Below are 14,706 nucleotides of genomic sequence, written 5' to 3'. Positions count from 1 at the left end.
GCTATTTGTTTATCAGCTCTGCCAGGTATGGCATTTGACACTTGATTGTCAATCCTCCCAACAAGCATATAGGATAGAGGAATTATTGTCCTTTTTTTCTGATGAGGAAACTGAGGGGGTGGAGGGAAGGAAATGCCAAAGACAGAAGTGATTGTGATATGATAGGGTAGAGGGAGTTTGTACTGCCTTCCTAAAATGAGAAGGGAAAAGAAGATTCAGACAAAGATAAGATGAGGAAAACCAGCCTGTGTGTCATTGAATGACTATTTGGGGCGTGGTGCTCTTGGATGGCCACACCCTCCTTAACAGCTTCTGTTTTTAAACCCCCGTGAGCCTCAGTTCCTAATGAATAAGATGGTGGTAAGGATATCTGTGGTGCAGGAGTTTGTGAGGATTAAGTGTGAAATGTACGTAAAGCCCCAGGAGAATGTCTTACTTATCATATTTTCTCTCTTTAACTTTGGTTACTGTGGTTTTTCAATTTCAGGAGATGAAGTTTCAGTGCATTACGACCCCATGATTGCAAAGCTGGTTGTGTGGGCTGCAGATCGCCAGGCAGCCTTGACAAAACTGCAGTACAGCCTTCGACAGTACAGCGTGAGTGACCTGGGGCTGTGTCAGTGGCCCTGTTGTTCTCTGCATCTCTACAGCCAAGCTTGGTCAACTTTGTCCTTGTCAACTTATTTCCTCCAATTACCCATATGTCACTAACAGAATAATTTCACATGGGAGAATTTCCCATGGGTCAGAATAGAGTTTGAGGACTTCTTAATTTCAGCTAGCAAAGAAAGATTGCAAGACTAAAACTATTAGCATCGGTGTTAACCTCAGTATGAAATTTCTGTTCATCCTGTAGATGAGGCCACGACACGCGTGTGGCCTATAGTCTGGTGTTATTTTCTGTGAAGGAAGATAATTATGTTCAGTCTTATCCATTTAAAAGAGTTTGTTGCTTTTCTGTAGCCATTCATTTTCTTGGTGCAGTAAGTCCCGTACCACATTGATTTAGCTTCATAGAAGGACTTCTTATTAACCCATGATATTCAAATTATTATATATCGTGAATTTGATCAAACTTCCTTTTTCTGTGGCTCCACCCACACTGGCCTCTTTGCTACTCCTTAGACCCCCCAGCATGGAGCCATGTGTTCCCGTTCTCCCTTCCAGAATATTCTTCCCCCACATGACTGCCTCCTCACCATCCTGAGCCCTGCTCACTGTGACCCTCAGAGTCCTCCAGGCCACCCCACAGAACCCTTTGCGTTCTCTCTTCCTTTAGCCAGCCTTCTTTTTCTTCATATCACCTGCCATTATATTAGATATTTGTTTATAGATATTGCTGTCATGTGTCCCTTAAATGTGGAGGCAAGGACTGTGTTTTGTTCCTCACTGTGTTTTGTTCCTCACTGTGTCCACAGTATCCAGGTCAGGGCCTGGCACCTAAAAGGCATTCAGTAAATGGCTATAAAATAAATGAATGAATGGATGAATGAGTGAATGAATGAATGAACCCAAGGCTCAGATAGCAGTTTTGCCTGGGATCCTATTTATTGGGTGGATTTGGGTTAATTTTATACCTTTTTAAATTTTTATATCAGTGTGTCAAAGTTGGATTTTAGTGTTGGAAGGCAGCTCTTTTCAGGTCGTATAATCCTACCCATCCCCAGTGCAGCAATCTTACTCTGTGGTTTTCCTATTTCGTGGGTGTGTTCTGAGCGGCAAGTCTTCGATATCTTGCAAGTAAATCTCATTTAAGTTTCTTAACGTTTACTTGCTTTCCTAATCTGAGTCAATTAAACATCTCCACACTACCTACCCAACACCATTTCCTACATTGTCTTTATCATAGTAAATTACATAGTGTTGTGTGCAGATGTATAGTGATGGTGAAGTGGGTTTTTTCGTTTTATTTTGTTCTTTCTGAGGGTTATTCATAGTAGAAAATACTTAGTAGAAAGAGCAGATGCCATAGAAATGTTTTTCTGAATATGTTGTTTTCCCCACTCACTGGGGACATCGGCTTTTTTTTTCCCCTTAGATTGTTGGGCTGAACACCAACATTGACTTCCTCCTCAAACTGTCTGGCCACCCAGAGTTTGAAGCTGGGAACGTGCACACTGATTTCATCCCTCAGCACCGCAAAGAACTGTTGCCCCATCGGAAGACCACAGCCAAAGAATTTTTATGCCAGGCAGCTCTGGGGCTCATCCTCAAGGAGAAAGCTATGACTGATGTTTTCAAAATCCAGACACAAGGTATGGACTGCTTTTCTCTTTCTTCTGCTTATCAAGATTTTATGAATAATCATTGAACATGCTTTTTTTTTTTTTTTTTTTGGCTGTGCCACACGGCTTATGAGATCTCAGTTCCCAACCAGGGATTGAACCCAGGCCACAGTAGTGAACGCCCAGAATCCTAACCACTAGGCCACCAGGGAATTCCCGCTTTTCTTTCTTTATGCCACTCCTACCTCCCTTTTCTTCTGTCAGTGATTGACACCTTCCTCTGCTAAAGTGTTTTTTAGTGTGAAGTAGAGCTCCTCACATAACATGGATGCGCCCATCAACACCCTTTAACCCATTAAATATAACTTAACTTATCACCTAACAGCGTAATGTAAAGAAGGAATTATTTTCAAGCAAACACAAGTTCTCCCCGCATCCCATGCTGATATCCCTTCCAACTTTTTTTTTTTTAATTTATTTTTCATTTCCTTCCAACTTCTTTTATTCACCACTCCTTGTGGCCTACTTTGTTGTATCCTCTGCACCTGCAGCAACTTCCTTGGTCCTGGAGACTAAAGACAGAGCGCCAGAGATGCTCAGATTCCCTTGGGTTACCCATGATTTATTGTTGAGTTAGTTCCTCCTCTCTTTTTCTATTCTGTGATCAAATTTCTGACTAGCTAGACACCTAGGTACTTCATTGTATCATAGAATCTGGGCACGGCGGGGGGTGCGGGGGGGGGGGGCGCCTATGAGAGATTCATCCTGGCTGCCACATGCGTGCATCCCTGCTTCAGCATCCCTGCTGAGTTGTTGCCCAGCCTCCTAACACCTCAGGAAGCTGGAAATTCATAATGAAAATTCGTTAGTTAATTACAGTTTCAGTCAGTTCTCCGTTAAGAAGTTCTTCCCTCTAAATTGGCAAAATCTGAGCTCTCCCAAATTTGCTCCATGTTTCCTCAGGCTGTCTCTGATCTTTGGAGCAAACAGAAAAAAAAAATTTGAATCCATTTATCCCTTCATTATTATTAGGATTATTATTATAGGATCCTGTTATTGGGATCTTTAATTTCTAGATTCATTCAAGAAAGTTACATTGAAAGCTTAAAATATAAAACTATATTTGGAGATTTGTGCTCTGTCCTCATTTGGTCCTTTTACATTAAATAAATGCATCTAACTATACCCCATCTGGTATTCCTAAGCCTGGACTTAGCATTTTTAGAATGGAGTGTCCTCTTACTCTCACTTTCCTTTTTAAAATTTATAACCAGCACAGTGAGGAGTTTCAGAATAAATTGCTTCAATTTAGCTACTCTGTAGCTCCTGGATATTGTCTAACAGAGGGTGAACACACAAATGTCTGGGGCGGACCAGTAACAGAGAAGAGTAAAAGAGGCCAGGTAAAAGAAAAATAGTGAGTGGTGAGGATTTGGGTGACCTGGAATGCATTTGTCCTGTCAAAAAAGTGACCACTGTGCAGTTTATGTAACCAGAGGATGAGAATTGAGGCTGCAAATATTCTGATTTTCAAGAGAAACTGGGATATTTTTCATATAAAATTTCCTGAGCCGTAAATGAAAGTGCCTAATTTAAATTTAAAGCAATGAGAGGGCTTCCCTGGTCGTCCAGTGGTTAAGAATCTGCCTTCCAATTTGGGGATGTGGGTTCGATCCCTGGTCAGGGGACTAAGATCCCACATGCCACGGGGCAACTAAGCCCACGCACTGCAACTACCGAGCCCACGCACCACAACTAGAGAGCCCACATACTGCAACTACAGAACCTATGCACTCTGGAGCCCACGAGCCACAACTACTGAGCCCACGCGCTTTGGAGCCCACGTGCCACAGCTAGAGACAAGCCCGCGTGCCGCAACGAAGGATCCCACGTGCCACCACTAAGACCCAAGGCAGGCAAAAATAAATAAATAAATATTTTAAAAAGAAGAAAATAGCTTTTAAAAAAACTTTTTTTAAAATAAATTTAAAGCAATGAATAGAACAAAGAAAACACATTTGAGCTGCTGATATAGGACCTCTACATTTTCTTTTGTTAGTAAGCTTGATGTTCATTAATTTGTTGTTGAATTTTAAATTTTTTCTAGATCAATACTCTCCTTTTGTATCCAGCAGTGGAAGAAGACTGAATATCTGTTATACCAGAAGCATGACTCTTAGGGATGGTAAAAACAGTAAGTAATGTTTTATTTAAAGAGGAATGTGCTTTGTAGAAATATAGCATATTTACCTGAAAAAAAAGGATTCAGTCTGGCCACTATCAATTACATTTTTTAAGATCCCTAGCCTAAACATTGGAAGGAAGCATGCTAAAATAATAGAATTGATTGGCTCTGGGTGGTAGAGTTAATGACTTTTTTTTTTTACACTTTTTCTATATTTGGTAAATATTTTTAAAATATGTCATAAAATGTACATAGCAAAATGACAAATGAAATATGACAAAACATTAGTGAGATTACCGTTGGATGGTGGGATTTGAAGCAGTCTTTTTTCCGCCCCTTCTTTGTACTTTATTTGCTTTGCAGTTTTTCTTCAGTGAGCATGTATGACTTTTAAAGAAGAAAAACAATAACCAAAACTACTCCAGGGAAGAAGGATTGCCCAATGCTCAGGCAGCGTTAATGAAGGGGAGTCACTGTTTTACCCACCTGTTGGTCGTGAAACAGGCATGGGAGGTGCAGTAAAACTTATTCAAGGCTAGTAAGTGGCAGAGCCAAGATTGATACCCAGTCTTTTTGACCTTGGCCCCTGTGCTATTTTCACCACTTTTCCAGTGGAAAATTGAGTTTTGATTGCAAACTAATTTGAATAGGCTCAGGAAGGGGCCTGATTTATTGTAACTTAAGTCAGGAAGGGCTGACACCTACACCAGAAGGTGGTTTATAAACTTATGGCTGGAACAGTGTACCAGAGGAACCAGAATCCTTTGATACCAGGTGGCTGTATCCCTCTTGCTGCAGGACAGTTTGCCTGGCAAGCCAGATGTACAGAGTCAGGGCTGGGAGGACTGGATGACCTTAAATGTGAGGTGTCAATGAACTGTGATAACTCCATTATCAGAATGTGCCTACCAGGTAGAACAGAATGCTCCTGCCAGCTCATCACAGCACCCTCTGCCCCAGACAGAGTGAGATTTTCTGTGCCTCAACTCTGTGTAGATATCCAGTCATTTACTAAAAGATTCTTTGTTCACAGAGGTTGATTGGGTTATAGCTCTTTAGGTATTTTTTCATTCTGAACCTAGATGGTCATTGCCCTAAGTGCCTTGAGTACATGGAAAGAAAGTTTGCAAACATCCCTTATAAAGTAGCATTCTGCAAATGGTCAAACTATCCATTTTATACTGGTGTATTTATTCATTTCGTCCTAAAAAACAGCCTCCAAAATCTGGGAATATCTTACTCTAGAATCCTCTATGCTGAACACAAGTATCAGCAGCGAAGTTTCAGTGACCTCTTCAACCTAAATTAAACAGAAAAATCCCATGTGTGATTGTAATTCGGATGAGCCAACTGTGTTATTTGGCATGGATCTTCACTAAGGCTCTGAGCAGTGTTTTGAATTATGCCGCATTTTGGGGGATTTTGTTCTTTTAATTTTTGAAGTAAATAAATATATAATTGAAAAGCCAATATGCATGCTGTTCACTACATCCTTTTGGTAGTATTTTTCAACAATAACCCAGGTCTGAATATAATAGCTTTCAGAATGTTATGGTGAGTCTCTAATATAATCAGTAGTGACCATGGTTGAATAAGAGAGTGCTCCAAAGAGGAAGTCTAAGAGCCCAGAAGCATTTGTGAATCTAAAGTAGAACCAACTCCTAATGATCTCAGTAAGAACGACCCAGCATTTTAAATATTCAGGGCTTGAAAAATAATCTTCCTTTGTTACTATGGCCACGTTTCACAGAACCCTGCCCTACCCTCAATAATAATGGCTAAGATTTATTGAGTGTTTGGTATATATCAGACACTTTGTTAAGCACGTTGCATGGATTATTTCATTTGCATTTTCAGAATAGGCCAATGAGATCAGTGTTATTATTAGTATCAACTTTATAAATTGAGAACCATGTCTTAGAGAGATTAATAGTTTTCTTGAAGTCACACCAAAGCTAATTGGTGGAGCCAGAATTTGAACCCATGCTCCAGGGTACCTGTGCTTACCTAACACTGCACCATGCTAAACTTATATACTTTATTAAGTATGTAAGAGGATATTAAACATATATTAAATTTATAAGAAGATGTTTAAGGTTCTCTTGTGGGGGTCAAGAGATACCTAGAGGAGGGAGGAACAAATTCAGTTACCCTATAATATATAAAAGAATTTAGAGTTTTCCTGGCAATGTCTTTACTATGATTTTTTAATTTAAAAAAAATTTTTTAATTTTATTTTTTTATTTTTGGCTGCATTGGGTCTTCGTTGCTGCGCACAGGCTTTCTCTAGTTGCGGCGAGCAGGGGCTACTCTTCGTTGTGGTGCGTGGGCTTCTCATTGCGGTGACTTCTCTTGTTGCAGAGCATGGGCTCTAGGTGTGCGGGCTTCAGTAGTTGCAGCATGTGGACTCAGTATTTGCGGCACTTGGGCCCTAGAGCGCAGAGGCTTCGGTAGTTGTGGTGCGTGGGCTCAGTAGTTGCAGCGCGCAGACTCTACGGTGCGTGGGCTCAGTAATTGTAGCTCCTGGGCTCTAGAGCGCAGGCTCAGTAGTTGTGGCGCACAGGCTTAGGTGCTCTGCGGCATGTGGGATCTTCCCGGACCAGCAATCAAACCCGTGTCTCCTGCATTGGCAGGCGGATTCTTAACCACTGAGCCACCAGGGAAGTCCTTTACTATGATTCATTCGGCATTCATGTCAGTTAAATACTTTTCATATCTTATAAATTGAAAGAAAACTGATCCGGCATAATTGGATGTATTTTCTTATAAGAAAGTTTAAAGATACTGGTAAGATATATGGGAAAAGTTTCATTCATTCATACATTCAGTACAAAGTTTTTGAAAAAACAGATATTCTGAGTAATGTAAAGAGGAGAAAAAAAGATGTGAGAAATTTACCATTTGGCAAAGGAGAAGTGTATATGTTGGCAAGACGGATGGTATAGTGGTTAATAATGCAGGCCCTGGAGTCAGACTGTATGGGTTGAATTCCGCTCCCCTCTTGTCCGTGACCCTTGGGCAAGTCACCCTCTCTAAGCATCTAGTGTCCTCGGCCGTAAATGGGGATGGTGATAGCAGTTACTTCCTTGGGTTGTTGAGTGTATTAAATGCGGCAGCACCTATAAAGCACTTAGCTCATTAGCATTTAGCTCATTGAATGACCTAGAGCAAGCAGTCAATAAACAGTAGCTATCATCATCATTATTATTAAATTATCCCCTTGCTACTATGAAAAGAACGAAATAGATACATATGTCACATGTTAATATTTAAAAGTCGGTTGCAGAACAATATTATAACAATATCCTATTTTTATAAAAGAAAAATATAAATTTGTGCGTTTGAAAAAATCTAAAAGGATTCACACATTAAATGTTTAGTAGTAATACATCTGGGCAGTAGAGGGGACTTTTTAGTTTATGAACTTCAGTATTTAACTTTTGTGAATATTTTTATTTTTGCAATTTTTAAAAAATATTTTTTATTTTATTTATTTATTATTTTTGGCTGCATTGGGTCTTCATTGCTGCGCACGAGCTTTTCTCTACTTGTGGTGAGCGGGCTTCTCATTGCAGTGACTTGTTGCGGAGCGTGGGCTCCAGGCACATGGGCTTCAGTAGTTGTGGCACACAGGCTTAGTTGCTCCGCGGCATGTGGGATCTTCCTGGACCAGGGCTCGAACTGGTGTCCCCTCCATTGGCAGGCGGATTCTTAACCACTGTGCCACCAGGGAAGTCCTATTTTTGCAATTTTTAAAAACAACTGATAAAGAGAAAAATCACTGTCGTATAAAACTGGATGAGGGGAGAATCATAATGGTGTTTTATATGCCGAAGTCTTAATGTTCAGAGGAGAGAGAATTCATTCCACCTAGACAGACTCCTCCCAAGGACAGTGAGTGAGCGTGATGTGTCAGTTGGTGTGGCTGAGGACCAGCAAAGTGTGAAGGAGGAGCATGAGCAAAGAGGCACAATTGTGGGCAAGGCTAGAGGCATATATGGAGAATATTAATTGGCCCATTTTTTCCATTTGTTTGGAACACAGGGCTATGTAGAAGAATAGTGGAAAACAAGACTGGGAGTTTGGTGCCTTCCATACCAGGCCAAGTATTTTGAATGTGGTGGGGACATGCTAGGCAGCATCAGCTGGAACGGTTGAGACAGGAAGCAGGAAGTTTTGGAAGGACCTCTTTGGAGGCGGCTAGGCCAGAAGCTGTGGGACTGAATCAGAGTAGAGCGATGGGAATGGACAGGAGGAAGTGTAGAGGACAGGTCCTCCAGGGGAAGAATTTGGCAGCTTTGTGGTGACTCTTGGAGGTGGAAAGCAAAGGAGAAGGAGAAGGCAAGAATGATAGGTTATAAACCTGGATGACGAGAAAAATGGTGTCAGTCATGGAGCTCACAGGTCAGGAGGGAAGGCAGGCGGAGTGGGGAGATGATTTGTTGGCTCCACCATGTTTATTTTAAATTGCCAATGGAGGATCCTGCTAGGAGTGACTAACTAGAGTTCTGGAGAAGGAAGGTCAAGGCTGGAAACAGATTTGAGCTGGCAGCATCAAGACGCTGATTGATGTGTCAGGAGTAGATGAAATGACTTTGGTCTGCATTCTCTACCCCACGAAATTTCCATCTCCTAGGATAGTCTTTAACCTATTCTGTAGTCACATAATGATATAACTATATTGTATATTATATTTGTATAGTCTGCACTTTCACATTTATTTATTTTTAAAAATTTTTTTATTTTTTTGCGGTACGCGGGCCTCTCACTGCTGTGGCCTCTCCCGTTGCGGAGCACAGGCTCCGGACGCGCAGGCTCAGCGGCCATGGCTCACGGGCCTAGCCGCTCCGCGGCATGAGGGATCCTCCCGGACCGGGGCACGAACCCGTGTCCCCTGCATCGGCAGGCGGACTCCCAACCACTGCGCCACCAGGGAAGCCCTCACATTTATTTAATCATTTACATTCTCATACCCAGTTGATGGGTCAGAATGGATCAGAAAAGCAAGATTTTAAATGACTTGGTCAAGATCACAGAGGTGATCTTGCCACAGATGGCAAATTTGGGTCTTAAGCCAGAACTTCTCTTTCCCAATTACTTACATTTTCTACTATGACACTATGGCCTTTCTTGTTGACGGGAAAGTATCTGAAATATCCTATAAACTTAAAAGAGCTAAAACTCCAGTTTTAAAAAAGAAAAGTTTGGAATACACCTTTATTGAAACCTGTCTGATTTTTACATTTTTTTAATCTTTATTGTCAGAGAGTTAAAAGATGTTGATATCCCTAACAACTAGTTATCCTTAGGTTGAAAGTGATGTTTTCAGAATCTCAGTTACTGAATAAATGAATGTCTTCTAATTTTTCTTCAATTTCCCCCCTTTCTCCATAAAGATGTAACCATAGCTGTAACATATAACCGTGATGGGTCACATAGCATGCAGGTAAGCCTTTTTGGTTTTGTTCTGCAGCTCAGAGCTGAATCTGATCTCTGTCATACTAAGTAGAGTATTTTTTAACTCTCTACTTTCTCTTAAACCATTGATTATTATGACTATAATTAGGAGAATGTCATGAGCTTTTATTTCAGACCAATTTGGAGAAATTACCCCCTATACAGTTTCTGATTATTTATTCAGTTTGTCTGTAGGGTTCCTTAAGAATAAAAGATTGGTAAAAAAATAATAATAATAATAATAGTTTTGAATCAGACACGTAATAAGCCCCTAAATTATGTGAATGTATTTATATCTAAAGTAGTAGTTCTCAAATTTTTTGGTCTCAAGACCTCTGTACACTCTTAAAAGTTATTGAGACTCCCCTAAGAGCTTTTGTTTGTATCAGTTACATCTATTAATATTTACCATTTAGAAAATTACACTGAGAAAAAAATTATTATTCTTTTAATGTACGTTTTTAAAATGTACATAAAATATAATTTACCATTTTTCAGTGTACAATTTAGTGGCATTAAATACATTTACATTGTTGTGCAACCACCATCCATCTGCAGAACTTTTCTCCTCTTCCAAAACTGAAACTCTGTACCCATTAAACAGTAAGAGCCCACTCCCACTTCTCCACCCACCCCTCCTCCAGCAATCACCATTCCACTTTCTGTCTCTGTGGATTTAACTACTCTAGGTACCTCATATAAGTGGAATCATTCAGCGTTCCTCCTTTTGTAATTGGCTTATTTCACTTAGCATAATGTCTTTGAGGTCCTTCTGTTGTTGTAGCGTATGTCCCAATTCCCTTCCTTTTTAAGGCTGAAGAGGTCCTTCTGTTGTTGTAGCATATGTCCAAATTCCCTTCCTTTTTAAGGCTGAATAATATTCCATTGTATGTATATGCCACACTTTATTTATCATCTTTCAATGGACACTTGGGTTGCTTCCACCTTTTGCCTATCGTGAATAATGCTGCTATGAACATCGGTATACAAATATCTCTTTGAGACCCTGATTTCAGTTCTTTTAGGCATATACCCAAAGAAGTAGAATTGCTGGGTCATATGGTAATTTTCTTTTTAATTTTGGGGGGAACTACCATACTTTTTTCCATAGTGTCTGTACCATTTTACATTCCCACCAACAGTGCACAAAGGATCCAATTTCTCCACATCCTGCCTTGCCAACAGTTATATCCTGGTGGGTTTTTTTGTTTTGTTGTTGTTGTTTTTCTTTTTTTTAAGAAACCATCCTCAGGTGTGGAAGTAGTATCTGACTGTGGTTTTGATTATTCATTTCCAAAATGACTAATGATGTTAAGCATCTTTTCGTATGCTGATTGGCTATTTGTTTATCTTCTTTAAAGAAATGTCTATTCAAATTATTTGCCTTATTTTAAAAACCGGGTTGGGTTTTTTGTTGAGTTGCAGGATAAACGGAGAAAAGTTTATTACAAGCACACATTCCATTAGCCAACAGAGCAATAACATTATCACGTGTCCTGCAATCTCTAGAAAATTCCACTGTATACTTGAGAAAATGAGGGTAAAAAAAGACAAATAACATTATGTTATTATGAAATTGTTTGACTTTGTGGAACTCCTAAAGGGGTTTTGGGGACCCCAAGGGATCCACAGGTCATACTTTCAGAATCTCTAGTCAAAATTTTTATGATAGACCTCAATTTTTAAAAGTCCCTTATACGGGCAAAATGAAATGCTAAAAGGGTTAAAAAACAATATGAGAACTCAACCAAATTCCTATAGTGAGTATATATTCAGAGAATAGAATAAATCATTTTTAGTACGAGCTAAGAGATTTCAAATCCTGCAAAATGAATTTATCAATGATGTGCTTTAGGTTACCCAACGCTTTGAGACACGTTGGTTTTCTTTCTCTGAGATTCAGACAAATGATGGGAAATCTACTTACTTTAGTATGTGAGAGTTGCAATTCACATTGGCACCTCTGGTTTAGGAACCGCTTCTCATCCCTCGGTAAATGGTAAATTAAATTGCAGATTTGTTCTAATCTGCTCATGGAACTACATTCACGAACTTAGAATGTGCTTCTGTAGATCTTTAAACAAAACTGTTCCCAATCTAACCTTTATGTCCTGAGAATTCCACAAACATTCAAATGGCTGTTTTAGTAGGTTACAAAGCAGAGAAAAATGTCATATTTTTTAACTTAGGGTAGATGAGAACCATGTATAAATACTGCAGTGTGACCTATTTCACTTTAGCCTACATAATATATTTGAAAAGAATAGCCACAGGACTCTGACACTAACATGGGAATTGAAATGAAAAATAAAGAAAGAAGATTTAAATGAATTTTCTGTGTGTAAGGGAAATCTTTTTCTTGATTGTGTATATGAGAAAACATCCTTTTAAACAGAAAGGTTTCATGTCCTTTTGTCAGCTTCCTTGGAAGGTTAAGTGTGAAATCTGTTCTTCGTACCCTCTCTCTCAGAGTAAGAAAATTGTGGTCAATCTCCAGCTAATTTATCTTCTTAAATCATAACTGAAACCCATGAATTGGATCTACATGTTGGTAAAATCTATCTAATTATGGGGTTCTGGCTTTTTTCGTTACTAGCTTTGGCACAGTAAAACTAAATTTGAATTTGGGTACTCAGAAATGAGTACTAACATGTAATATACTCAACTGAATTTTAATAATTTTGCTTACTTTGATCTGTATTTCTATTTCACTTTTTTTATTGCTCTTCTTAAATGAACCTTTTTCTGTAGCAGTATGGTGCTATAGATATGTTCTATAACTTTTGTTTTCCTTTTAATTATCTTACTGCTGTTTCTTTCTAGAGTATTTTGTGTGAATCTTAGGAGGAAATTTCCTACATGACTTTTAAAAAAACATTTTACCTATTACCTTTTGAAACTTACTAGTAAAGAATTGATTTTGATTTTAATTCTGTAGGGTTGTTCATTTATTTTATTTTAAGGATCTTATTTTTCTGTTTTTTCAGATTGAAGATAAAACTTTCCATGTCCTTGGTGATCTTTGCAGTGAGGGAGACTGCACTTACCTGAAATCTTCTGTTAATGGAGTTGCTAGTAAAACTAAGCTGGTTATCCTGGAAAACACTATTTACCTATTTTCCATGGTAGTGTCTTTTCTTTATAATAACACTGTTGTGGGGGCTTCCCTGGTGGCGCAGTGGTTGAGAGTCCGCCTGCCAATGCAGGGGACACGGGTTCGTGCCCCAGTCCGGGAGGATCCCATATGCCGCGGAGCAGCTGGGCCCATGAGCCACGGCCGCTGAGCCTGCGCATCCGGAGCCTGTGCTCCGCAACGGGAGAGGCCACAACAGTGAGAGGCCCGCGTACTGCAAAAAAAATTAATAATAATAATAATATAATAACACCGTTGTGGAGATTGGGAGAAATTGCTTGACCAGAGGTATTCCACTGAGATAGTAGAAAGATCCTGCTTCCTTCTCTCACTGCTGTGACCTTTTCTCTGTCTCCCTTTCACTCTGTTTCTTTGTCACATTTCCACCTTCTCTATTTCTCCATTCATCCCTTTTGTTCTCACAGATTCTCTCTGACAGACACATATCCATTTCTTCCTTTAATTCTCAAACACCCTTACCCCCTTCTTGTCAGAGCGAATCTCCCTGCTCAGGGGGCAGTGTTCTCTCAGGGATTTGAGGCCTTAAAACTTCCCCCAATCACCATCCTCCTAGCACTGGGAATCCTGGGGACTTGACCATTGCGGGAGGAGTCTGTGGACCAGAGATACTCCTTATGGGGGAGGTGGGTGGGGTTAGTGGTGGTCTCGTGGCAGCCAAAGGATGGTTGGGGTAGGCTTGGCATGGATTTGGTTAGGAGCTTGTTAGGAGACCTTGGTGTTCTGCATGGGCGAAGAAAGGGAATGGATTATCAGGTATACTGTGGCCTCTTCAGAGTCTTCTCACATTTGGAAACCATCTTCCAGACCACAGTCCTTTGTGATGAGATGCCTTTAGTATTCCAGTAATTAAACTACATATTTGGAGTCAAGGTTGGTCTCATTTTACCAGGCATTTCTTGCCATAGTCAATGTGCTAGAACAATATGATGGCAGAGGCCGTAGAGTGGAGTGGTGAAGAGCATGAGTTCTGGAGTATGAAGCTACTTGGGTTCAAATCCTGGCCCTACCAGCATCTGCTTGACCTTGAGCAAGTTAAACTCTCTAGGCTTCAGTTCTCCCATCTATGAACAGAAATAAATAAATAACAGTACCCAACTCATAAGGTTGTTGGGACCATCAATGACATTATATATTCATATAGTTGTTAAGAGTTCCTGGCTTAGACTAAGCACCTTATAGTGGGGTTGCTACTAAAAATGGCTTCCAGACAGTGGCTGTCTTTTACCAACAGTTATATCCTTTAATTCTTTTAATCCCCTGTGAGGCATGTATGCCATTACTTCTTTACAGTGGGAAACCAAGACTGAGGGGTTTAGTAATTTGCTCAAGGTACAAAGCTAAATTAGAACCCTGGTATTAAAGATGACTGATATTTAACAAATAGTTTGAAAATAATCATCACCTCAGGTCTATTAGTAAAACTATAGTGATCTTAATTTCATTTCTGATTTATGTTATAAATATATACCCCATAAATATCATTTCTGTTTATAGGATGGAAGTATTCAGATTGGCATTCCAGTCCCCAGATACTTGTCTTCAGTGAGCTCAGAAGGAACCCAAGGAGGTGCCATAGCTCCTATGACTGGAACTGTTGAAAAGGTAATGATGTGAACGTATGTAGAATGATGTACAATAAGTCCTAATAAATGTCTTTGTTGAACTTTGTTGTATATATTCTTTTT

The 14,706-nt window shown here is 39.8% G+C and overlaps 1 protein-coding gene across 2 annotated transcripts in view; it reads left to right on the top strand.

Annotated features, from left to right (window-relative positions):
* Positions 1-14,706, top strand: part of MCCC1 (methylcrotonyl-CoA carboxylase subunit 1) — a 65,231-nt gene that overhangs the window by 46,824 nt on the left and 3,701 nt on the right. For both annotated transcript variants that reach the window (XM_065876151.1, XM_065876152.1), the window contains 6 exons: positions 488-597; positions 2,039-2,255; positions 4,333-4,419; positions 9,807-9,856; positions 12,855-12,992; positions 14,516-14,623. In XM_065876151.1, coding sequence (XP_065732223.1) covers positions 488-597; positions 2,039-2,255; positions 4,333-4,419; positions 9,807-9,856; positions 12,855-12,992; positions 14,516-14,623 — 710 coding nt within the window. The remainder of the gene's footprint in view (positions 1-487; positions 598-2,038; positions 2,256-4,332; positions 4,420-9,806; positions 9,857-12,854; positions 12,993-14,515; positions 14,624-14,706) is intronic.

This window comes from Phocoena phocoena, chromosome 4 (assembly GCF_963924675.1).
Source record: "Phocoena phocoena chromosome 4, mPhoPho1.1, whole genome shotgun sequence".
Classification (NCBI taxonomy): Eukaryota; Metazoa; Chordata; class Mammalia; order Artiodactyla; family Phocoenidae; genus Phocoena; species Phocoena phocoena.
Note: the sequence above shows the minus strand (reverse complement) of the source record. Positions and strands in the feature narration are given on the sequence as shown.